Here is a 27,372-nt window from a genome sequence, read left to right on the forward strand (position 1 = left end):
TCTCAATGAAAAAAATCAAAATTTAAATTGCCATTAAGGATGTTTAAGCCTTTCTCTAGAGTAAGCTGTGAGATGTTTATAAGTATATACGTATTTTTACTTATGACACAGTTGGCTAAGATTGCAGTAACTATGAAACCTTTTAGTCCCAAGATGCATAGTGGATTCATTCTAAAATGTATGCTTAATAGAGTTGAAAATAAATCATAGTGCATTGAGAAGTGGAACATTTTGGCTATCTTTGTGAATTTAAAACATTAAGTGGAATGCAGAAAGTACTTAAAGTGGATATATTTTAAAAACATCCAATCTCTTTCTTCCATATGTTGACATAAACACACTTACACAAAATCTGGGATTGAGCATCCCAATAAATGTATTTATAAGGCATTCTCAGTTCATAATTTAGGCACATGGAAGTATTAGTCACAGGGAAATGCCAAAAACAAAACAAAACAAAACAGAAACAAAAACACTAAAAACAGAAAGCACAGCAACTAAGTGAGCAGCTGAAAGAACACAGTACAGTTATAGAAAAGATAAGTAGAGGACTACACAGTTTTGTACTCATGTTTATCAATATCATCATCATTATAATTTTTAAGTAGTTCTTGAATTAGCTGACAAATATCTAGGGTTGCTAAACTGTTTCAGAGTACAGTCCATAATGATAGTGAATTCAGGCTTACTCTTTAGTACATTAATTTTCTGCCCGGTGAAGCAAGCCTCCATTTTACCGCAAGAAAGCCCTAAAAATGCAGAAAACGCTAAGCTAGAACAAATACTGCAATGATTTATGGCAAAATTAATGCATGCCATCAGTCTCTTGGGTTGTGAAAGCCATCTCGTTGGCTGCCTAAGTATTAGATTTATGCAGTTTCTCTTCATGGTTTTCTCATCTATACTGTTCAGGATGAAACACTTTAAACGAGCAGCCCTATCTCTGGTGGCACACATTATGTCTTCACCTAACAGTCCAATTATTGAGTGGATCCACATATCTATATGTGCTCTCAAAGACAGAATAATTTGAGAAAGTTATCCATCATAGCAGCAAGTCTCTTGCAAAATTAATAGGGTCAAATTCCCCTGGATACACATACTGCACTATTTCCGTGAGTACATTGTCAATGGTTTTCAGTAGACTTTGCATTTGTAGCTGCATGTCTTTCCCCTTGTTCAGAAGAAGATTCATTAAATTAAACCAATTACTCTGTTTTGCTGCTGTGTATCAAAATTCAGTCTTAAAGTGCTGCTATGTTGACTCTGAGCCTAAAAACTGGCTCACCACTGTATTAAGAGGTTTAGTTGAGAGGTAGACGATTGTAACAACACCTGTGACAGCTATTGTCTCCTCTAATAGGTAATAGAGTTTGATGATGGATCTGGATCAGTTCTCAGAATACAACCCTTACGGACTCCGCGGGATGAGGCCATTTATGAATGTGTGGCCTCGAATAACGTGGGAGAAATAAGTGTATCCACCAGGCTCACAGTTTTGCGTGGTAAGTAATCAAATACAAGGTTGTTGCCTGTGTCATTGTTGAAATTCTGTATCCCTGGTGTTCTTTTGTAGGACCACTAAAAAGAGTAGGATTGTCATGACAGTTAAATGGGAAATGAATTTAAATACAATGTTTATAAGGGTAAAGCCTTTAAACAGAGTGGGTGCCTTTTTTCACGAGTCTTGAAATAATCCTAACCAGGGAGAGAAAAGAAAATCACAGAGAAGTGCTGATTTCCAATGCCAGATATCATTGTGATTTTTGGTACTGTGCCTCGAAAGGAAACAGGGCCTGCTAGTCTTTTGCATGTTAGCATTGCTTATGTATGGATTTTTTTGTACCAAGGTTGGGAACTACTTTCTGCGGATTACTACGTTTGACCTTGATGTTTGCAAAATTAAAGGAGCGTCCTCTACCTAAAGATTAGTTCCTCTTAAACAGAGGAATTGAGAAAAAGAAAGACACCTTTCTTCTTTATGTCAAAAAATGTGTTTTTATTTTACCCTTTTATATTTTTTCAACTAGCATCTGTTAAGGCAAAGTGAGTGGAAACAGTGTGTCCCCATATGTGTTTTCAGCTATGTGGCTTATGCAGTTTGACCAAAGTATGAAATGACTTCCCAAATTTCCAGTACTAAAAGTGTACCTAGTTTCTAGACTTTCCTTAGAATGGCAGTACTAGAGAATAAAGGCTAGTGATTAATAATAGGCTGTTGTATGTCTCTAAGTCAATAATTTTGTGTAGAGATAAGAATATCATCTGAATTAGCTTACTGGTAGTTGACCTCTCCAAACTAATACTCCTGTGCCTTTATCTCTTTTTTTCTCATACACAATTTTATTTCTTTGTTTATTTTGAACCTCACTTTGCTTAATTCCACTACTTATGAGAACAGACTTTCTTAAGATGAAGTTTATTTATTTTGAGAGGAGGAGTTGGAGGGGCAGGGAGAAGGAGAGACAGAATCCCAACCAGGCTCCACCTCGTCAGCACAGAGCCTGATGCGGGTCTTGAACTCACGAACCATGAGATCATGACCTAAGCTGAGGTCAAGAGTCAGATGCTCAACTGACTGAGCCACCCAGGCTCCCCCAAAAATGTTTAAATAATGTAAATATGTTACTAAGTCTCAGGAGAAATACTGACCAACTTGATATAGATCTTTTAAATGAGCATAACAGAACGCTGCTTAAAAAAACTTAAGTCAGATTTGGGCTACATTTCTGTCCATTATGACAAGCTATGTTTACATACAGTGCTCTCATCCTCCTATAAATACATCTAGATGTTGATAAAATATATCTGAAAATAAAATTAAATGCATGATTAGGCTTGCAAACAAGAAAGAAGTTTCCAGGTGCTATAGACAAAGAGAGAATCTCCAGAGAATAGACAATTTATAATCTCATAAGCCAAGATAATAACCAAAAGGACCATATGCTTTATGGCTGGTGTGTTAGCTCTGCAGCACACAGGCCTACGTAAAATAAAGTGAAAATAAGGAGAGCTAGATCAGCTCTCTGCATAAAGGTGAGAATTCTAGCACTACTTCTACGGTGCCATCCTCAGAACTTAGAATCAAACATCAAAACTGGTCAGATACAGTGACTCTCACACAGTGTGAAACAGGCAGCCCTGTAGGTACTCACCCCACAGAGATGCTCCCACAACTCAGGATATACAACCCTAGACAAGGTCATTCATTCTCAGATGGGCTCATAACTACCAGTTCTATAGCATGAAAGCCAGTTCTAATTCATGAAGGACAGTAAGCGCAATCAATGAGAGTAGAAATTATGATCTGATGAAGTGCAGATAATGAACCATATGAATGAGTTTGGAAAGAAATGCATTTTAAATATTTGAAAAGATAATGGAAAGACTAAAATCTCTCAGGCAAGAATAAGATCTAAGGGGGGGAAAAAGAACGCATGGGAGTTGGAAGTCAGATTTTAGAACTGGAAGGAATCTTAGAAACTGTAACATTTACTACAAAATATATATACATATGTGAATATCCATATATGTGTTCATATAAACTTAGATAGTAGGTGTGAACATTGTAGAATAAGTTCTTCAGGTGTTCATATCTGAAGCAAACTCAGACTAATTTGTTGATTTTCTTTTTACATTTTAATCTTCATTTCTTCACCTAGTTTAGAACTAATGCTGTTATGCAGAAGGTGTATTACAAAGGTATGGTAAAGTAAAATTTATCACAAACACTTCCTATTTCCTTGAATCCACTCCTTAAAAGGAAGCAATGACAGTCATTTGGCTTGACTTAATCTTCATTCATGTGATAAAGAGATTAACAAAACTTGGAGTAAAATACCACTGTACTTAGATTTTCACATGAATTTGTATTTTCCTGCCTCGCAGCTGATCTACTCATCTACTTTTATTCAACTAGTTCTCACATAAAACAAATACACTTGAACATTTTAATATGATCTTAACTTCTATGTGAATATCTGTCATATGTAAGTGCATTTGTCTGAAAATTTATGATTCTAGTAAAGATAGTTAAACCTTTTTTTTTTAAAGGCTATGTTTAGCAGTTTTGGAAATGTTTCATGAGAAAAACTCAAAGGTATTTGGATAATGGAAAACTAGTCTAAACATAACTTAAAATACAAAACTTTTCCTATATCCCTGTGGGATGAAATAAATGGGGTTGGGAATTATCTTTGTCTCCGAGGGCTACCTCTTTGTTTAAAATTTCTAAATAACTAATCATAATTCCATTAATGACAGTCTTGAAAAAATATTCCAGTAGCATAATCACATTCATAGAATATGGGTAAGGTGAACAGTTAGTTGAAATGAATGTGAAGAGTTTCCTACTACCACTGATGAGCTTTGTGCCCATTTTAAGTTCACTTGCTTTTGGAAATCACCTTGGTAGATACTGAAGTTCTCTGCTCTGCAGTTGGATCAGCCTGCTGTACACTTTCAGTCAGTGGCCCTCATCAGACGCCCATTTCATCCACATGGGTCATTTACTGTTTCCCTACTTTGCTGACAATGCCAAAAATGTGCCAACTGTCATGATGGGTTTTGTCTAAGTGGACTGGATGGAGATCACTAATTTATTTCACATAGGCTACTAGAGAACCTAATTAATTGGAGATTTAAACATCTGAACTGTGTGGCTAATGCAGAAGACATTGAAACAATACTCTGACCACCTATGTGCATTAAGGGGAGTATTTCAGGGGAAAGTTTCCCTCTGTAGCTCTGTTCAAATTGCCCTAGCTCTGAAAAACTGTTTTCATAAGGAATGATAACTATAAGCTCAGGCTGAACATGCCCTGGAATGAGATATTTAGGCAATTACCATTTATACACTGTGCACTGTAGTTCATAGAAGTTGTAGGAGAATATGGAGTTGGATGCAGTACTTATGGCCTCTAGGTCATATTTTAATTTTTGTTTTGTTTTGTTTTGTTTTGTTTTGTTTTGTTTTGTTTTGTTTTTTGGCTGCCCTGCATGTGGAGACACAGGCAAATACCAATTCCCTCTTTCTGTAGTACTTTAGGACACTGAGCATATCTGTCATACATATGTTTTCCCTCCTAAGCAGAACTTTAACTGAAGGCTTCAGATACCACTGAGGGGTTATTAAGGGCTGAGACTTACCTAATTATAGAATTTGAAGGACTTTAGATTACAAATTAGGCTTTCAAGGGCACGAGTAGGACCAGAGAGGGTATTTTAAGAAGAGGATCATTATCCAGATGTATTTAGTTCTTTCTGAATCTTTGGTTCACTGGTTGTAATTTCTTACTGGCCAAAGATTATTAGGGGGAAGTCTTGTAGTATAAATTCATATAATGATAAATGGAATTGAAAATGTTATCTCAGATACATGTTACCAGCACCAGGGCAGAGAAAATGAGATATTACCAATTTTGCATGTAACTGTCTAAGTGTCATGTTTCTAGAATTTAGATATTTTTTAAGCAGTAATCAGAAAATAAACATATTATTGACATCCAAAACAACATGTAATACATTATTCTTTTAAGTTTAGTGGATTATTTTTGGAGACTTGTCCATTCCCAAATAGCACTGCCCCCCAAAATACCACTAGCACTACCACAACAAAACAGTGTCTAATATATAATACTGTTGCTCTTACCTACTTAAAGGAGACTATCTTTTTCATACAACACAAATAAAGTAAAATTGCTGTCTGAAAAAGTTAGTTAAGGGGCACCTGGGTGGCTCAGTAGGTTAAGTATCCGACTTCAGCTCAGGTCATGATCTCACAGTTCATGAGTTTGGGCCCCGCATCAGGCTCTGTCCTGATAGCTCAGAACCTGGAGCCTGCTTCGGATTCTGTGTCTCCCACTTTCCCTGCCCCTCCCCTGCTTGCTCTCTCTCTCTCTCTCTCTCTCTCTCCCTCCCTCTCTCTCTCTCTCTCAAAAATAAACATTAAATTTTTATAAAGTTAGTTAAGCAAATATTACACAATCTAATTACCTAGTTTTGCAGATGTATTTTATGAAGCAATACTTAATGTTTACTCCACGCAAATGCATCCTATTTTATGAATGGCCACCATCAAGACATGAGACAAAATACAAAGTTCTCACTTTGTAATCACAGGTAATTTGAGTTCCAACTATAGTTTTGTCCCAACATAGCTGTGGCATCTTGAACAAATGTGTTAACTTCCCTACTTTCCTGTTCATTTTATTCTCCTTCCTCCTCTTCTACCCCCTCTCCTCCTCCATCTTCATTTTTATTATTGTTATTATTTTTTTTATCTTCACATGCACAGAGAAGCCAAAGACATTGGACTAGGATCACTCAGATCTCTTTTCTTTAGCTTTCTAGATTCAGTGACATGCCTGTTTCATAATCCAGTTCTTGCAAGATGGAAAAAATATGCTTCCTGAAGGTGACTGTTACTGAGGTAGTAAAACACACAGTGAGCAGTTGCATGAGACAGAGAAGGCATTTCATTGGGAAATGGAGAGAAATGTTTGCATAATATGTCGGTTTCAAAAAAAATGTAAGCCGTTATGGCAGTTGTTAAAAAAACAACAACAACTTTTACAATCTTTCGGGGAGAAAGCAGTCGCCTCTCTCCACCATTGTGCAGTACCCTGTGATCAGAATTAGCATGTTCATTACAGTCTCATTTTATTAATGCCTCTTTTTGAAGATGAACACAGTTGTCCCCGCTGTGAAAATGGTACTTTGCTGTTTATGTTATAAAGTGGTCTCGGCTGGGGATCCAGGCTAGGAACATTAAAGAACAAAGCACAGCTGCTTGACTGTCACACAAAAGGATTTTTATGAAAGACAGAAACAAAAGGAAGGGTGGCCAACACAGAACAAACTTGCTGACAATTATGGTACTGAGTGAAGATTATTTGAAAAGGCTTATAAAATAGTTGTGTAGTTGGAATAAATTGATAACAACATGATAAAGCCTTCCTGTGTATTCTACTTCCTTGCGGAAAAGAGGAGGTAGTGGGCAAAGCCACGTAAGTACACAGAAACTTCTGACTTTTGGACTTGTGGTCCTAAGAACTTATAAATAGCTGTTCTTTACATGTTAGTGTTCACCAAGGCAGGAGCCCATGCACACAGGTCTTTGGGACCGTTGTAAGGAGAGACATTAAAACAAATAATATTTGGGGCACCTGGGTGGCTCAGTCGATTGGGCGTCCGACTTCAGCTCAGGTCACGATCTCGCGGTCCGTGAGTTCGAGCCCCGCGTCGGGCTCTGGGCTGATGGCTCAGAGCCTGGAGCCTCCTTCCGATTCTGTGTCTCCCTCTCTCTCTGCCCCTCCTCCGTTCATGCTCTGTCTCTCTCTGTCTCAAAAATAAATGTTAAAAAAAAAATTTGTTTAAAAAAAAAAACAAATAATATTTGGGAAAAAGTGCATTTGTGAGCTGAGACATTTTCCTGCTTCCTTGTGGTCAGTCTTTTAAGGATTATTGTGTTGGTGATGCATGCCGCTTTCTTTGGATTGTTATCACTAGTTTTTCCACCCTGGGATTATGTCTTAAAGGACTCAGAGAGAATGAGTGCACTTGTAAATCTCAAGTGAGATTTTAGTGTTAAGTGAGAACAATTTTTTTTCTTTTGCCTTCATATTATTTTTAACTATTTTAAAATGAATATTAAGTCATGTGAGTACTTACTATTGATTGGCTGTTAATGGCACTATGGAAATGTCCAGCTGGAAGGGAATTTAGTGTTTACCTAGCCTTATCTCTTATTTTTAGAGATAAAAATAAGAGAGTTTGGAATGATTTTTTTTTTTCTTTCTTGGTCATACAGCTAAGATTTTCTTTGGGTTTTACCCAGTCAAAACTAAGCCCTGCTCTATTATGATGTGACTATGTACTGTAGCCCTTGGGTTATTTACTTTTGATGTAGTTATAAAAGATATTTTCCTGGAAGAACAATGTTCTTTCAGCTGATCAGCCACAGACAAATATGACATAAATGACAACAGTACTAATGTGCCATGGTGTCAAAAGTGTGGAAAAGTCCTACATTGATGGTGCATCATGGGAGGGAAGAGACTTCTGAATTGAGGCTTAAAGAATGTAGGATTTTATCAGGCAGAACTAGTGTGAGAAAGTATGAGGAATACAGAAAAGCTTCATGAACATAGTTGCATAGATAAGAAATTATTAAATATTTGGACAGTGGATAGGAGTGGTATATTAGGGTTCTCCAGAGAAATGGAATATAAAGAGATTTATTATAAGAAGTTGGCTCATGTTTTTAAGAAGGCTTTAAGACTCCCAAGATCTGCAGGGTGAGTCGGTAAGCTGAAGACCCAGGACAGCTGATGATAGTCTAAAGGTCAGCAGGCTTGGGACTCAGGAAAAGCCCAGGTTTCAGGATGAGTCTGAAGACAGGAATAAGCTAATGTCCCTTTTGGTAGGCAATTAAGCAGGAGGAATTCTCTTACTGGGAGGAGGGTCATCCTTTTTATTCTATTCAGACCTTCAACTGATTGTAGGATATCCACTCACAATAGGATAGGCAATCTGCTTAACTGGGACTATTGATTTAAATGTTAATCTCATCCAAACATCCTTACAGTAATATCCAGAATAAGCGTTGGCCAAATATCTGGGCATCTAATGGCCCATTCTAGTTGACATATGAAATCAACCATCACAGGTGGGTATAAACAATAGTAGGTGAGAGTAGAGTAGAAGTAAAAAAGAGTAATAGTAGAAGAAAATGAGCTTGGGACATACTTCATTGGCTAAAGAGAGCAAACTATACAAGTGAGAAATCATGTGACTAAATTAGTATAATCTGTCTCTATGAGTAGAAATTTGGAAAGAGGTTTGCTAAAATACTTAAAGTAATACAATTCATAGTCCTTTATACATAATTGATGTTTATACTTTAAAACTGGATATTTGGTTGTCTTTCACTGATATCATTTGAACAATTAAAAAATATCAGTTTCCTGGCTTTCAAATTAGTTTGATTTTAAGCTACTAAATAAGATGTAGTTTTAAAAGTTGTACATGCATAATTTATTGGGATTTAGGTCATACATATACCAACTGTTCCATCTCGGGTTTAATTATCAAAATCCTAAATACATATCTCCTTAAAAAAGCATGTAACCTCTTTTATTAAAAAACAGTAACTTGTGAATTAATGCCACACAGGTATGGTGACGTACATCCTAATATTCTTAGTATGTTTTATCTTATTTTTTAAATTTTTTTAATGTTTATTTATCTTTGAGAGAGAGATAGAAAAAGAGCGCAAGTGGGGGAGGTGCAGAGAGAGAGGGAGACACAGCATTCGAAGCCAGCTCCAGGCTCTGAGCTGTCAGCACAGAGCCTGATGTGGGGCTCAAACTCACCAGCCATGAGATCATGACCTGAGCCGAAGCTGGATGCTTAACCAACTGAGCCACCCAGGCGCCCCCTTAATGTGTTTTATTAAATAACAGGACAACTTAAAAACTACCTTATCTGTGATCTTTCTAAATGAAACTGTGTTTTAACTTACATATCAAAACCTTCCATGCCTTATTTTTTTGTATCTTTAAGGTTTATCTTTGATTGTTAAACTTCACCCTTGCATTACTTATTTTCACACAATGAAAAAAAATGTTTTTTTCTAATAGATATAGATCATAAATGTGCCCCATTAAATTTTTTCTCATGCTTGATGATATGTGTGTTCAGATTATAAATTTGTTATCAGTGAGGGTTTTCTCAGAAGAGATCCTACATATTTTTAAAACATAACACCAAAAGAACTGTTTAAAAAATGAAGCTGTTTATCATGCGTGAGACTAGAAAATCAATATGAACAGTTTTCAGTGGCACGCACACTTTGTGTGTGTGTGTTCATTTAATTCCATAGGTATCCACAGATCTGTCATTTATCAGCAACCAGAAAAATCAAATATGATAGAAAAATATTGTGTCATAAAAATTTATGGATTTTAATAAAATTAGTTATTAATTATAAGTAGTTAGACATTGTATAGTTTAACTAGGAATTCTGTTGGGGAGGTATATTTGTGCACATATATACATGTGTGTGTGTTGTACGGTCAGTGTTTATATATAGTGTATGCATGACCTGTTTAATTTGCTTCATAGCACTTTCTACCATGTGAAATTATACTCAATTTCTTGAAACTTATTTTATGTACCTCCCCCTTTTGTGTATAAGCTCCATTACATTTTTCTCTGGCCTAGAAATATTCCTAGCATTTACTGGGCCCCCAACAAATATTTGTGGCATGAATGTATACATATAAAGAAGGATGACTAGATATGGTTAGATAAACACATATGATGCACCATTTGGACAGGAATTAATCTCACTTTACACATAAAGGAAGAAAGTGATCATTACTCCAATGGCCATTATAGGATAGAGGGTGAATTTGAGAACCAGAAAATCAGTGCAGACAGAAGGGTAATTTCAAAAAGAGATTGTTGAAACCGAGGGAACCCTCTGCTATGGAATGGGAATGTTCTTTGTAGCCAGACAGACATGGGTTTATGTTGAGTCTGTTTCTGATTCTAAGATGTTAGATACATTACCAAGTCTAAACTTGAATCTCCTCATATTTTATTTTATTTTATTTTATTTTATTTTATTTTATTTTATTTTAATATGAAATTTATTGTCAAATTGGTTTCCATACAACCCCCAGTGCTCATCCCAACAGGTGCCCTCCTCGAAACCCATCGCCCATCCTCCTCTTCCTCCCACCCCCCATCAACCCTCAGTTTGTTCTCAGTTTTTAAGAGTCTCTTATGTTTTGGCCCCCTCCCTCTCTAACCTTTTTTTCCCTTCCCCTCCCCCATGGTCTTCTGCTAAGTTTCTCAGGATCCACATAAGAGTGAAACCATATGGTATCTGTCTTTCTCTGTATGACTTATTTCACTTAGCATAACACTTTCCAGTTCCATCCACATTGTTACAAAAGGCCATATTTCATTCTTTCTCATTGCCACATAGTATTCCATTGGGTATATAAACCAGAACTTCTTTATCCATTCATCAGTTGATGGACATTTAGGCTCTTTCCATAATTTGGCTATTGTTGACAGTGCTGCTATAAACATTGGGGTACAAGTGCCCCTATGCATCAGTACTCCTGTATCCCTTGGGTAAATTCCTAGCAGTGCTATTTCTGGGTCATAGGGTAGATCTATTTTTAATTTTTTGAGGAACCTCCACACTGTTTTCCAGAGTGGCTGCACCGGTATGCATTCCCACCAACAGTGCAAGATGGTTCCCGTTTCTCCACCTACTCACCAGCATCTATAGTCTCCTCATTTGTTCATTTTAGCCACTCTGACTGGCGTGAGGTGGAATCTGAGTGTGGTTTTGATTTATATTTCCCTGATGAGGAGCAACGTTGAACATCTTTTCATGTGCCTGTTGGCCATCTGGATGTCTTCTTTAGAGAAGTGTCTATTCATGTTTTCTGCCCATTTCTTCACTGTTTTTTTTTTTTTTTTCGGGTGTGGAGTTTGGTGAGTTCTAGTATCCAAAATCTATAAAGAAATCTCCTCATCTTTAGAGTGGAGAATAATCCTATGTTTTTAGCATTTTTTTTTAGAAATTAATGGCATACATGTGTAAAGCATGTGGCACAGTGATTCAAATATAAAAGTTGCCGAAAAATGGGCATTTCCTTTCTTCTCCCTTAATTATCTCCTTGAAGTCGAACTGTTTGGTTCAGACCTCTTGTCCTCTGCTGAATCCTCAGCATCTAGGGCAGTGCCTGGCACATAGTAATTCAGTAAATGTTCATTAAATGAATGCATGGCTACTGTGATGGAAAGGGAAGATCAACAATCCTGGCAAAGAAGTTTACTCTGGCTTATAAAACATTGCTTTGTGCAAATGACTAAAAATCAACTTTGTACATGAAAATAAGATGATAGGAAAGCCTGAAACTATGTATTGTGTTACCAAGTTATTTGGAATGACTGAAGATTATGTACTGGTGCAGTGCCCTTTAATATGAAATACCAAGAATTTTTAGCTTATTTTTCCCCCCTCTTACATTTGTGCCTAATATTGTATTAACACATATTCCCGTGGTGTTTGGAACACTTGTACGCTGGTAACTAATAGTCAATTTTTGGATTGCCTATGTTCGAGTAGGGTCATACTTAAAATATGACCTTGGTTCTGTGACATCTGGACTGCCATAGGTCACAGAACAGATGAAAACCTATAATTGTTTTTTGTCTTTAATGTCTGTGAAAATGCAGCATCATTAGTTATATATTTTAGAAGAAACAAGAATATTTCATACATCATGTCAATATTTAAAGAGGTAGTGAAAAAGGTTTTGTTTGGTTGGTTTTTGTTTTTGTACTCTACATGATCTGTGCTACCACCTTTGGTGTAGCAGGTGATGGCAGGTGTGGTTATGAGTTCAGGTTCTTCCAGCAGACAGATCTGCATTCAAATTCTGACTCCACAATTTGCTCTGTGGCTATGTGCAGATTTCTCAACTTCTCTGAGCTTCAGCTTCTTTATCTGTCAAGTGGAGATAGTAAGAAAATCTAGTACCTAAACTAGAAAGAGGGAATACAGGAGTTGATCCACATAAAGCTTTCTAGCAAAGTTCCAGGCACTCAGTAAATGTAAATATCATTTATCCTCACCAATATTATTACTACCAGTACTATTATTATAATGGCCAATAGTTAATTTTAAATTATTTTGATTAAAGATCATTGCCATACATGTGAAGTAGAATTTTCTGATGCCAGCAGAACTATCTTTCTAAGCCTATAAAAATGAATAATTTTATAGTTGTTAAGTCAGGCTGCCTTGTCCACTAAATAATAATCCTGTTGTTCAGATGTATGAGCCACCATTCGACCTCTTTGGCTCCACAGAGTAGTTGAAATTTGAATGTCATCCTGTTGTAAGTGATTGGGGAGTGTATTTAAGAGAAAAAGAGATGAAGCTTTTCTTTTATCCTTAGAACAGTTATCTCCATGCTTAGACTGGAGGTTTCAAGAGGTCAGGGCTTTGTCTGGTTTAAGATTGAGCACGCAGCACCATGCTTGACATGTTGCAAGTTTTCAATAAATATTTGTTGACTGAGTGAACAAATGACAAGTTTAACAAAGAAGTTTCTAATTTTTTTTTTTTATTTCAGAACTACTTCATTTAAGGTTTTATTTAAAAAACACCTCAAAAATTACTGATAACTGAATATGCTGTTTCTACATTTAGGATAAGCACACAGTGCACAAGATGCAATTTATATTATTTCATGAACGTATTCATTTGATAATATGGTTCTCCCTTATTCCATAAGGATTGTGTTAAGGGTTGGGAATAAAAAGATGGAACAAACTTTACCACCACCTGCCTTCAAGGAAGCTACAATCTCTGACAAGAAACCATAATTTTGGTTAAAAATGAAAGGCAATTATACATATAATACTGTGGTTGAGGATAATGAAGTATATTTTTAGAAGTGTGTTCATTAGAATTCCGCTTACACCTTTCTAAGCTAGTACTTGTGTAAGAACTAATGTCTCCTTGAGTATTCCATCAATATGACAGTAAGGTTTGTTGAAATATAAGATGTGTTTGACACATGAAGCTTCAGCTGACAGAAAAATTAAACTCATCTTTTTTTTCTGAAAAGGAAAAGTGTTCTGAGAGAAAATTATATTTTATTCGTAGTATGATTTGGGATATGCTTTGCTTGGGTTTTGAGAAAATATGATGCAGTGAAAAAACGTAAGTCATTACCTTCAAAATAATATTCCCATTTGTTTCTTTCCCAACTAATAGTGAAAGAAATTTTTATGGCTACACTTACCATTTTTTATGACTCCTTTTTGCTCTAGGTGGAGATGACAAGGCAGACCTAAATATGAAATGATTTTAATAAAATATCTTAAAACATCTTCTCCCTCAGAAGACTTCATTAAACAAAATTGATTTTCATAATAAAATATTTATTTATTAACAAAAGCGTGAGGTTAGATGTTTTTACCTTATAGGAAAAGCCATTAGCATATACTCAAAAACAGGAACATTCTTACATTCATAGGTATTTTGCTTCCTAAGGCCTAGGTTGAGTCAGAGCCCTGTACCCTAAAGGATCTTCCGTTTACATTCTGGTTTTATGCATGTCATTATATCTTATGATGACAACTCTGAATTTCCAGGTATTGCCCAGCCTGTTGTAAACTGACAAGGAGTGCTACAGCTGACTTACTGGGCAAGGAGGGGAGGGGGGTCCCATGAATCTTTGCAGCAAGGATGCATTAATAAAGTTAGCCTCATTGGCTCAACAGCAAATGGAATTCCCTCATCTCAGCTTACAAACAGATAAATCATCCCCTAGGAGAAAGAGTCCACTTTGAGTTAAATTATTTTTCACAATAATTTACCACAAACCCGCTATAAAGAGCCAAGGAGGATGCTTAATGCTAGCCAGAAGGACTGGGGTTTGGGCTAGTCTTATCTTAATTTCCTATCAACATGTTTAAAATATGGCTCTGATAATTTAAAAAGAAACAAAAAATGTCGATGTGGTATGTTTTAAGTAAGCCTTGCTAACTACGTGTAAACAGCATTGATCAAGCTCAGGGACCATTCTTCTTGTCTCCTTCAGTGATAAATCCTTAGTCAGAGAACCCCACCAAACCATTGCTGTTTTTGGGTGCCAGAAAATCTATTGAGAGTGGTGGAGGGGAAGTGATCTGGCGTGGAGTTGAGTTAGAGACAGATTTACTCTGGAGCTAAGGAAGCTTCAGTGTCAAGGCCCTTGCTTGCTTGGGAGGGCCCAGTAGTATATTCAGTTGATTGTGTGGGCTTTTTTTTCTAAAATTTGTGAAAGTAATATCTTTGCTTTCATTTTTATAAAGTAGGTCTGGTATCTAATATTTTATAAACTTCAGATTTTACGAAATCTGGCTCTGCCACTGAGATAAAACTAAGGGAAAATTGTTGTCCACATCAATGCGTGGATGTGAGTCTAATGTAGAAGAGCTAATGTCTTTCCTGACTCTCCCTCCATTGATTGGCACAGAATTAAAAGGATTTGCCTAGTGTTTATAATCCTGAATTTTTAAGTTTATGAAGAATATCTTAGCTTTTTTTCTTTCCTCTTCTTTTTAACATACAATAGTACTCATGCAGTGAATGCAGACTGCTCTCTCTGGTAACAGGTACACTCTACACTTTACACAGGGATTAACTGAACTTAATCTGGTAATGCTTTTATTCCTTCATTCTAAAAAGCTGGTTTTTCTATTGCATCTTCCATCTGAATATCACCACCATGACCATCACTGAGGCAAAACAGTCTTTTCTGCAAGACACTGCATATTCATAATTTGAATATAATCTAGTTCTAATGTTTGGTGTCATTAATTACTAATATTTAGCAACTGAATTTCTAAGCTTATTCTCTGTGAGAATACATATTTTTTCTCTGTAAAAGAAGAGATAATGAGAAGGGCAGGAGTGGTTGGGGCTGTTTCCTTAAAGTGTTCTTCTATAAAATGAATATTTAAAAGATATTCAGGGATTAAAAAGGTCCTTTTTTATTATTGGGTAAATAAATAGATAAATAAGAAAAAAGAAGGAAAAAAAAAGAGAAGATTCCTGCAGAATTAATAATCACCAAGCATGGAGGTCAGCTTGGGGATGTATGAATTTTAGTATGTAAGCATTCCCTCTGTTAGATCCAGAAAGATCCTTAACCCTGAAAGACAAGCCTGCTAAATACTTGACTGGCTAGTAAGGAAAGGTCCAAGTTCACAGGGACCAAAGTTCAGAAGTTGCCTGACCAAAATATCATAGATACTAAATGGAGTCTGTTTAGGTGTTCTGACTCCAAATCCTTTTCTCTATTGACTACTTCGTGTTCTTCTGTGATGCTGTATTACAAAGAGTACAGTTGAGTGTAAAGTATCATGGGTGAGTATTAAGGATTGATTTTTTGGGTCTCTATTACAGGAATCAGAACGTGTGAAAAATATCTTAATGGTAGGAAGAGTGGCCACTGGGTTGGTTGTTTAGGGACATTTAGTCATCATCCTTGAGTTTCTCCTTAACAAGTGTAGAAAGAGAGTGGTGACAACATGAAAGGGTGGGATGGTGTGGAATGTAAGAGACAGATGTAAGAATGTAAGAGATGAAAAACAAAAAAAGAATGTAAGAGATGGATGCAATGAAAATGCATTAACAATGCATTAAAAAGTATTCACTTTAAGGAAGACTTAGGGATCCCAAAGGCAGATTACAAAGATGCTTCCTAAATCTGGGTCTGAGGCAACCATAGGAAGTTAGAAGGTCAGTGTTAGTCATGTGAATTGTGGGAACTGAGTTGATGTTCTCTTTAAAACCTCTGGTTGATGGAACTTACCAAGATCCCTTACTATCAATCTGATAAGCTAACAAGAAAATAGTTCTCCTTCACTAAGAAAATTGTTCAAAGAATCATGACTTTGTAAACAATGTTTTCATGAAAATGAATAGCCCAGATTCAGTTTGTTTATTCTTTTCGAATATTATCAGTTACTAGAATTGCTGAGGTAATTGGAAAACACCAAGCCCTTTGTACTTACAGTCTTTATTCAATCTTTATTAGAGAATAGGGGGCATGGTAATCTCTTTTTCAGAGCGCAAATATCTTACTAGTATAGGAAAATATTCTCTTTGCTGTACCCCACTGAGGGCCATTTTGTGAAGTAAGCGTTCTTTCATTGTCTGTCTTGAACAGCAGTTGGTAGAAGCTTTATGTGTCTTATTGTTGAGGAGGTGACTTTAAATTCTTATTTTAGGCCAAAGCATCTGCAAATTAAGACTGCAGAAAGCAGCAGTGAGAAGATCCTCACAGTTCAACTCAGTTGGACAATTCTTCATTACACTGACAATTTAATTGGGTGTAAAAAGAAATGGCAATTTAAAATCAAGGTCTTTAAGTGGGACAACCTACCAGTTTCAAAGTTAGTATTTAAAAAAAAATCAGCAAGACTCAAAGAAGGTACATCCTTAGTTCTCTAGTTACTTCCTATTGTGTATGTTCTGTGCTGAAATTACCCAATCAGATGTTCCTTTTAATGGCAAATTTGCAAAAGAGTTTGAAGTTGAAGAGCAGAAACTGAATTCAACTTTTTGTGCCTGCACATAGACACATATAGAAATGTTTATTTTTATGGAAGTTTATTCACTCAGAGTTTATTGTTATTTTGGTGCTTCAATGACTATCAGTGGTTCTAATTCAAGCAACGTGGATGTTTTTAGTCCTTTATTTTTAAATAGGAATGAAATCGGTATTGCTTATCTCATGAGGGAGAGGTTGTGTTTGACTTATCCATGCTTGTATCCCCAGCACCATACAGTGGGTGCCACAGAGTGTGCACTCAAATATTTGTTGAGACAACGTGTTGAGTAAACTTTACAAATTGCTTAAGTGACATATCTGAGGTTGGCTGTAGCCTATTTATTTCTAATAATAACTTCCATCTATCAGGTTTTCTGCACATCCATTTCTCCAAAATGATACTGTAGTTGGTTCTCCTGAGAACTATAAAACTTTCAACTGCTCTCAGATTATAATAGGGTACTCTGTAGTTGAATCCTTATCAGAGGCACATGGCAGACAATTCCCTTCTCTACTTCCTTTTCCCTTCTTTCTTCCTTCTTTCCACAAATATTTTAGATAATTGTAATTACTTGCCATCCATTTACTTTACATCCCAGGAGTCACCTAAATGTCATGAATTCTCATATGGAAATATATCTATTTCCTTTATGAAGAGGGACCAGGTTGAAAAAAAAAGTATTTTTAAAAATGAATATTTTGGACAAAAGCTACAGAGAGTAGAGGATGGTTGTGCTTCTGAGCTTGTTTGAATAAATGTCATTTTATACACTGATAGTCCCCAATTAAACCATTGCCAACTAGATTATTTCTAAATAAGAAAATGGCTGTGTATGTGCAAGCTGAAGCTCAGGGTCAGTTTCAGATTAGCTGGCGAAGGTAGTCTCAGCAATGCAGAGGACATAATCACTCCAGGAAGACTAATAGTACACCTAAATTGTTAGCATGTTTAATCAGTAATTCAGAGGAAACAAACCAAACAAATAACAACAACAACAAAACAACTAAGAAGGAACTTGCCTACACCCTCTGTAATAACAGTCTTATCTCTGTTAACTCTAACAGTCTTACCTCTCCCTTGAAAGATAGTTCTGTGTTTGCAATAAACTGAAAATAGGGTATCTCCATTTGAGTCAGGTTAGATCTGATAGGAACAATCCACAACCCTTTTTGATGAGAAATGGTGAATTCCTTTTCACATCTGCCATCACCAATATTTCTGTTAAACATAGATTGTGGTTGAGTGTCACTTCTATGTTTATGACTCTTTATTCAGTCGTCCATAGGATCTGAACAAAGGCATTGATTTGTTCAATTCTGAGATGCTCTGTTCTTTAACACATTGCCTTTAAAATTCCATGAAAAGATGATTGCTATCAAACTTATAAAGCGAAGTGTTGATTTTAAATACAAAATACTGTTATGAAGGCCACCTATTTGATGAAATTTTAAAAGTGGGATTTTTACCTAACTCATCTGCCAGTAAATATGAAAAGTTCCCTAACGTTTCAGCAGTCTTGTAAGCTTAGTGGGGACACTTGTTTTTTTGACAATTCATTGGCCCATGGAAATTTGTTTGATTTGTAATTATGGTCCAGTACCTAAAATAACTTTAATTTCTCAAATAATTAGAAAGTCTGAATATGACATTTCATGATAATAGTATATGTCAATACTAGATTAGAAATTCACTTTTATACCTTTGATGTTGCTTAACTCTCCTTTATAAAATATTAAGATTCTTATTTATAACCCTCTTTATAAATTTTGGGGGAAAGTGTGTGAACAGCAGAAAATGAATGATTCAAATGGTACTAAATCAGTCAAAATTATTTTCTCCATGGAGGTATGATCAAGACTATGGATGCAGCACAGATTAACTAAAATATATTGATGTTTTATTGAACCTATAATTTGCATTGATTCCATGTTGAAAATTTTGAGCAATTCTCTTTGGAATGAGGTAAAGGAATGAAAATCTTCATTTTCCTGTAAGAACACATTTATTATTTGAGGCAAGCATCTTCCTAATTGATTTTATTTTAAATGCCAAATTAGTGTTTTCCTAACTTTGAGTTATAATAAAGCTGTTAAGCAGAAGACCCAAAAAGGCACTGAATATATGTAGATAGCATGCTGGATTTTGTGTGGAGGAAATTCACTTAAAACCACCTTGGTCTTGGGGTGCCCAGGTGGCTCAGTTGGTTAAGCATCTGACTCTTGATTTTGGCTCAGGTCATGATCTCATGGTTCATGAATTCAAACCCCACATCTGGCTCCGTGCTAACAGTGCAGACTCTACTTGGGATTCTCTCTCTCCCTCCCTGTCTGCCCTTCCCCACTCTGTCTCTTGAAATAAATAAATAAAATTAAAACAATTTATAAAGTTATCCCGGTCTTATTATCTCTGAGGCCAGTTTGTTAAGTGATACTTATGAAAACAAAAAAGTAAACTTTTTAAAAAATTTTTTTAATGTTTATTTGTTTTTGACAGAGAGAGAATACAGAGCATGAGTGGGGGAAGGGTCAGAGAGAGAGAGGGAGACACAGAATCCAAAGCAGGCTCCAGGCTCTGAGCTGTCAGCACAGAGCCTGACGTGAGCCTCGAACTCACAGACTGTGAGATCATGACCTGAGCTGAAGTCAGACACTCAACCGACTGAGCCACCCAGGCACCCCACAAATAAGTAAACTTTTATATAATAGAGGAGTGACTGTTTTCCTAAAGCACAATGAAAGCCATTGTCTACATCTAAGAGGATAAATGAAATGACAGTAGGCCTAATTTGGACAGCTCTTTCTTCATGTTTAAATAGAAATGATAGCTTACTTTCCCAAAGTGAGCACACTTGATTTTGCATGAATACTTGGTGTACTTAATATGCCCTCTTTGAAAAATTTGGGCCATAAGGTTTAATTGCATGCTCATCAAGCAAACAGACTTGGAGGTATATTCTCTGAGCAGTGGGCTCCCACAGCTCCCATTAATGCTAATGGGAGTTACACATGTGTATTGAGGAGAGAATAATATAGCCTTTGAAGCTGGAGTTGCTAATTGAGTACTTTCTTCAGCTGTGCTCAGCTTCAGTGACTAAGCTGAGTCACAATGGTTTACAGTGTCTGAGGTGTCAGTCTCTGTAAAGCCCCCAGAACATTATCAGTGGATAGTGGCAGTAAAAGAAGCAGCTTAAAAAAAAAAAAGTCTTTCTCTTCCCTGAAATGAAGAAAGAATTTGCAGGCTAAACAAAAGAAGGAGCAAAGAAGTCTCAAGAATGGACACTCCTTTCCTCTAAAGTGGCTTGAGCTAGCTTAGTTCAGAAAGTGGGAAAGTCTGAGGCCCTTGTGGGGGAGCTGCCTGCCCCATGTGGACTCTTTGTGAAGCCTGAGGACTACTCAGAGCTGAATGATGTGCAGCTCTATCTTGCACTTTGGCCAACAAGAAGAAGAGGAGGTACTTGTCCTTGAAGGCAATTCAGTCATATAGTGCCATCCTCGATGTCCATGGTCCCAGGTTTCCCCTATTCCCCCTCTTTTCCCTGCACAAACACCTTCCATCAGTAGTCTTTGCAAGGATATGAGAACATTGTACACTAGCCCCACTGTGTCTACAGGGGATATTGGGATATGTTCCAAGACCCCGGTGGATGCCTAAAACCGCAGATCACACTGAACCCTACTTATGCTATGTTTTTCTTTTCTTGTATCCACATACTTACAATAAAGTGCAATTTATTAATTAAGCACCGTAGGAAGTTAACAGCAATAACTAATAATAGAATGATTATGGCAATATATTATAATAAAAGGTACATGAATGTGGTCTCTCTCAAAACATCTAATTGTATTGCACTCACCTTTCTTGGGATGATGTAAGATGATAAAATGCCCACATGATGAGATAAAGTGAAATGAATGACGTAGGCACTGTGATGTAGTGTTATGCTACTATTGACCTTCTGATGAAATGTCAGAAGAAGGACTGTCTGCTTCTCAACCGCAGTTGACCAGGGATAACTGAAATTGCACAAAACAAAACCACAGATAAGGGTGACTACCGTACAATTCTACACTGTAAGATTGTATAAAAATAGGGAAGAGGAATTGACTTGCTCTTAAAAAAAATATGTGATTATCTTCTGTATTAGAATTGATCCTCATTATTCATGGATTCCATTTTTGTGAATCCATCCACTTGTTAGGATTTGTCACCCCCAAATCAATACTCATGGCCCTTTGATGGTCATTTCACAGAGCTGCAAAATAATTGTATCATCCAATACTCATGTTTCCAGCTGATGTCAAACAAGGTGACCAGTTCATGCAGTTGGTGTAATATGAGAGTAAAAGAGGTTTGATGATCTTATGAGAGGTATAGTTTTGCTTGCATCCAGTTTGATAAGATACCACACAAATTAATCCAGGGCAAAATTTGTGGCTAGTAATACCATTGCTATTTCTGGAAACGTAAATCATATTTACTAATAATGTATTAATTATGTCATATTTGAGGAGCACATGAGTGGCTCAGTTGGTTGAGCATGTGACTCTTGATTTTGGCTCAAGTCATGACCTCAGGGTTGTGGGATCCAGCCTTGTGTCAGGCTCTTTGCTGGTCCTGCTTAAGTCTCTCTCTTTGACTCTCTTATTCTCTCCCTTTGCCTCTACTCCTCTCGCCCTCTCTCATGATCTCTCTCTTTCTAAAATAAGAAAAAAAAGTCATGTTTATGTCTAAAAGGCAGTATATTAGAGATAATAATACAATATCAAAAAGTAAATAAGAGAAACTCATATTCTGGTTAATTGCCTTCCGGATTTACCAAACTATGAAGAGCTTCGATTTTACTATGTTTTAGAGAAAAAGAAAACAGTGAGGAAATAACTATATTCTTCCTTGAATAGGAACCATTTCTAGGAAAACAGACTATTCATTTAAGAAAGTTCTTGCAGAGAAGACAGTTGGGCTGAGATGTGGAAATGTAATTTTTCTGGTCCCTCAGGGGCTTAAGAAAAATAACTAAACCAGTTATGAAGCTGGTGGTTGCCCGTGTGGACTGTCATGTAGAAGAGGGATTAGACTTATTTTATGTTAGCTCAGACAGCCCAATGAGGATCTGAAAGTGGCAGATTTTTGGATTGGTCCCAGAAAGAACTCTGGAATGATCTCAGTTTCCTGAAAATTACCAGGGCAATTTTAGGAGGTAGAGGTGAGTAATCACTTTCTGGGAGTGCAGGAGAGAAAGAGGATTCAAGCTTTGCGTAGAAAACATGGCATGATGATGTCAGAGATTCTGTGATGCTGTAATATATTAATCTGCTTTTATTTTCACTTGGATTTATTTTTATCTAAGGGAAAAAAAGTCACTAGATTAATACTCTCTGACCCCCCTAGGGTGAAGGCATCAGTGTGTTGTAATGTCTATATCCTCAGCATCAGTATCAGGTATAGGACCAGTCCCTTTCTCCCCTCTCTCCCTCTCCTTCCAAAAATGGATCCAAAAATGGATTCTTTGTCTCAGAGACAAAAGAATCCAACTTGTTTTTTTAAAACATTTGCTATGTAACTTTGTTTTGATGTGTATGTAGTTTTTACATTTGTTACTCTGTTTTTCAAAAGGCATGTGTGTTAAATGACTATTATGTGTTGGATATAATAGAAAACTAAAATACACTCTCATACACACATAAGATATAAGTAAAATAAATCCCTTTATTAATCAAATAAATCTTAGGGTGTTATTGACTGATAGAATGGTGAGTATAAACATATGAAAACTTAGCTATTGATGTGATATTAACCCTGTTGTAAATTTAAATAATAATATCTAGTACTCTGTAGTAAGTCTTGTCAATGCTATTATAGCTAATCACAGAACTTTCTTGATTCACAATCATTTGTTGTAATGTTAAGTAATCATAGGAGACAATTTTTAAACGATGCTAATAGTCTTTCATAGAAGATAATGTGAAATTTTGTGTTTATTTTCATTTTAATGTGTTCCTTTGTAATTTTAAAACATGTGTAAATGATACATAAATGTCTTTTCTTTGCAAATATTTCAAACCACATGAAAGTACAACAGTGAAGGTGCATTTTATTATCTCATTCCTCAGAGTTGGCAGTTTGCTGGACATCTTTCCAGATCTTTTTCAGTATTCCATAGCTTAGTAGCTGTGGAAGACATGCATTTGGGTTTATAGTTTGTATCTTGTTTTGCTTTAACTGGCATTTCATAGATTGTTCTGCTGTTTGATTTCATTTTTACAGAAGAGTATTTTGCCTGTCTCCATGTCAGAGCATATAGACCCACCAGTATGTGGCTCCACTGTAATCTGTTGTATAGTGCACTGAAATTTATTCCATTGTTACTGTCTGCTTCACACCATGCTCATACAGAGCATGCTAAAACACCTTTAAAGAGGCCTTTTGTTGCACGTGGCAGGATTGTTGTAGGATTATCACCTAGAAGTAGAGTTAGCTTCATTTAAACTGGTGTCAGTATGCAGCCATAAGTAGATATGCATAAAGATTTATAAAATGAAAACTCCTATGCAAGGATCAATGCTGCTGAAGTACTCCTGAAGTATAGTATTTTGAAAAAAATGGTTTTATAAATAAAATTACATATTCATATATTTATGTATTCTTGAAAAGTTATTTTAATGAATACTTTTCACATTTACTCAGGATTCACTTTAGATTTGTGAACTGTTCTAATTTTTAAACAAAACTTACTTTTTCTTGCTGTTTGGTGTCTTTTTAATGTAATTTTCAAGAGCGTTATTTTTATAGACATTGTGGAGACACTTCCAGAAAAAGGAAGAAAAGACACACATAAGCGACTAAAATTGACTTCACTACTAATTCTTATTACAGTGGAGACTTTAAGGATGGAGAAGACTTGTAAAGTTATTATTAAATACTATCATTTTAAGCACCTGTGCCCACGTAGCTGTTTTAGCTAATATCAATCACTCCTAAAAAGGCCGTATAATGGGCATAGAAACTCACACAGATACTTAAGTAGATGAGAGTGACACAGCAGATGCTCAACTTTAAAAACTAATAAATAATTTGGTTGAGTTTAAATGTCATGGTTTGCACACATGAAGATATAGAGCATCAGAGCTGCAACATTCATGCTGAACAATGTAAAAACCAAGACAGCTAAGTAACACTTGATTTGGGATTAAAGCCTACTGTCTACTTGTCAAGTTGACTTGAATGAATGGGGCCACTTGTCCCATCCAGTAGCACTTGAAATACTAACCCAGTGAAGATGAGGCTTTCAGAAAATAATACCAACTGACTCAGCATGAATGCACCAGGCTTTGATTTCCTTACAGAAACACATTTCTTACTATCGATTAATTTGGGCTCTGGCCATAGTCTTTAGGAGAGGCATATAGTTGGCAGAGGTTGGCTCTGTACCTCTCAGTAATTTCTGCTTTACTCCAGGTTGGTATCAGTTGGAAGACCTATAGCGGAAGGACCTGACTAGTGTTTTTGCCAGATAGGAGTGACTGTAGCACACTGACTTTTGTAGACTTTCTTGCTTCCTTCCAAAGGGAGGCTGGCCTGGGTTGGCCATTGTGTGCGGTAACCTGCCTAACAGTGATTTCAGGATCTTATTGTGGACACAGAACTTACTTTGTTTCCCTTCAAAGGTGAAATGCACCTGGTTTCCTGCTAGACAAGTGTCGAGAATAGTACGTCTTGTGCTTAGGTGGTTCCACCAGCGTCAGTGTGTCCCAGACGAGGGGTTCTTCCTCGCCCCGTCTCAACAAGATCCCCTCCCAGGTACCACATTCACACCGCGGTCACACCATGGTCAGCAGCCCTCCCATACTTCTGCTCTGCTCTCCAGGTCAGAAGCTTCTGCATTTCCCTTGACTTGTTTCATGGTCTTGCCTTTTCTGATCTGTGCAATCCTACATCATAACTTACACAGTGATCCTTGTATTTTTCCATGTCTTTCATTTTGCCTTAACTGAAAAATGTCCTTTCTCCTAATGCAGTAGCTCTCAAATGGTCTCTCTGAAGGCTCTCTCATGGCCCTTACTTATCCCAGGTACTGCTGGTAGGTTTACCCTCTGCTCCCAGACTTGAATCCATAACCAACCTTCAGATTAAAAAAACCAACAACACATTCTTTAGTGCTCTTTGAATTCATGTGGCAAAACAGGCAAAATGAAACAACAGAACATGGAATAAAAATGTATTTCCTGGGTGAATTATATAAAGGAGATATATTTTATAGGATATTTAGATGCAAAAAAGGACTAAGTAACAATGTTAAAAACTGCCTTTTTTGAAAGTTATAGCATCATGCTGTTTCTTCTTTCTTTCTTTTCTTTCTTTCTTTCTTTCATCTTTTATTCTCTTTCATATGCTAGTCATCATTATCACATTCACTTTCTAGTGATATCTTTGAAAACTAGCATATGCAAGTAGCAAATCCTGACAATATTTGTGATAAAAAACAAAAACAAACAAAAACCTAAAACATTCTCAATTACTTACATTAAGGCTAGCTTTGGCTTTTTTGTCTTGTAACTGAATAAACAGTTTTTCCTCCCCCTCACTCTATATGGGCTGTGTTATAAAGAAAAGGAGTTTTTGTAGAAAAAAAAAGCTAAGGAAAAAGATTGATTTTACTTATCATAAGAAGTTTAATCTTGGGGCGCCTGGGTTGTTCATTCGTTTAAGCTCTTGGTCTTGTCTTGGGTCATGATCTCATGATCTCACAGTTCATGAGTTGGAGCCCCACATCAGGCGTCACGCTGAGAGTGTGGAACCTGCCTGGGATTCTCTCTCTTCCTCTCTCTCTGCCTCTCTCTCACTCCCTCTCTCTGTCTCTCTTTCAAAAATAAATAATAATCTTAAAAATTAGAAAAAGTTTAATCTTTCAAGTATTTTACTTGCTTTCTCAGACATTTGAATGTCTCATTATCTAAAAAAAAAGAGTAAACCATGAATTTTGATTGAAAGAATCATATTTCAACTTTACAATATAAAACCATCATGGATGTTGATGTGGAAAATCTTAATGTAATTACCTAGTCTTATAAAAAGTTACTTCCAGTATGGTAGTAGTTGGCTAACAGAGTTATTTTTTTCTGAGATGTGTTTTGTCCCCCCTCTCATCTAGACAAGACCACTTCTTGTTATACAATTTAATGAAATGGTTGTATGGAATTTTTTTAAATGTCAAGAAATTAAAGTACTTCTAAAAACTAGATAGAATCATACAGTAAAACTAGACTAATGAATAATTCCCCTGTGCCTTAAAATAGTGAATGAGGCTAGAGTAGTGTGTCAAAGCAGTAACTTGCCACAGGGCTATTAAACTGAATATTTAAGAGTAAGTACTTTAAATGTCATTCTGTGGTGCTCATCCTATCCACTTCTTGTATAACACAGTGCTGTTTTACTGTGCCTGTAGAATGGCTAAATTTTCATTCTGCCTCACAAAAGTGAAAAGCTGAAAGAACCTTCAGCACTTGTATTAACTTGAATTCAGACATTTGCAGACCATGTGGTATGGACAGGACACTGGAAAGGACATTAGAAAACCTATAATCTCAGCCTGGAATCAACAGCAAAGAGCAAAATGATGTCAAACAAAACCTCTAAACTTTTTAATGGCTCAGGGTTTTTTTTTCCTTCTGAAGACTGAAGTTGGTAATAATAGCCACCATTTTATTGAGCACTTACTATGCACCAAACACTATATATAAGTGCGTTACAAAAATATCTTTTTTTGTTCTTCCCAGAAATCCTGTGAAGTATTATCTCTACTTAAAACATACATTATTTTTATACTTACAAGCCACTTTATTCTGCATATTAGCCCATTTAATCTCAGACAAGTCCTGAGGGTAGGTAGGGAATTTTTCTCCCATTTAACTAATGATGAACCTGAGGTACAGTGAACCTTAGTGACTCGGCTCACAATCAGAGCTTGATATAGAGCTGAGTTCCTCTTATTCAACATTTGTGTGGGAACGTGTGAGGGAAATATCTTAAAATGTTTTCCCCTGTACATCATTTGTATAAGGAAGGAATGTTATGGTTAAAAAAGGGGAAATGACAAGTGGTTAAGAGAAAAATATATGACATTCAAAGTCCCTTCTATTTATATGAATTACTGGCAAACTGTTTATTGTAGGTTAATTTAGTGCTCACAACCTTAATAGTAGTAAAATAAAATAGAGTTAAATAATGATAATC

General features: G+C 36.3%; 1 protein-coding gene across 13 annotated transcripts in view; it reads left to right on the forward strand.

The window, feature by feature from the left end:
- Positions 1 to 27,372, forward strand: part of PTPRD (protein tyrosine phosphatase receptor type D) — a 534,534-nt gene that overhangs the window by 208,108 nt on the left and 299,054 nt on the right. For all 13 annotated transcript variants that reach the window (XM_047830543.1, XM_047830548.1, XM_047830545.1 and 10 more), the window contains exon 4: positions 1,364 to 1,505. In XM_047830543.1, coding sequence (XP_047686499.1) covers positions 1,364 to 1,505 — 142 coding nt within the window. The remainder of the gene's footprint in view (positions 1 to 1,363; positions 1,506 to 27,372) is intronic.

The sequence above is a fragment of the Prionailurus viverrinus genome, chromosome D4 (genome assembly GCF_022837055.1).
Source record: "Prionailurus viverrinus isolate Anna chromosome D4, UM_Priviv_1.0, whole genome shotgun sequence".
Classification (NCBI taxonomy): Eukaryota; Metazoa; Chordata; class Mammalia; order Carnivora; family Felidae; genus Prionailurus; species Prionailurus viverrinus.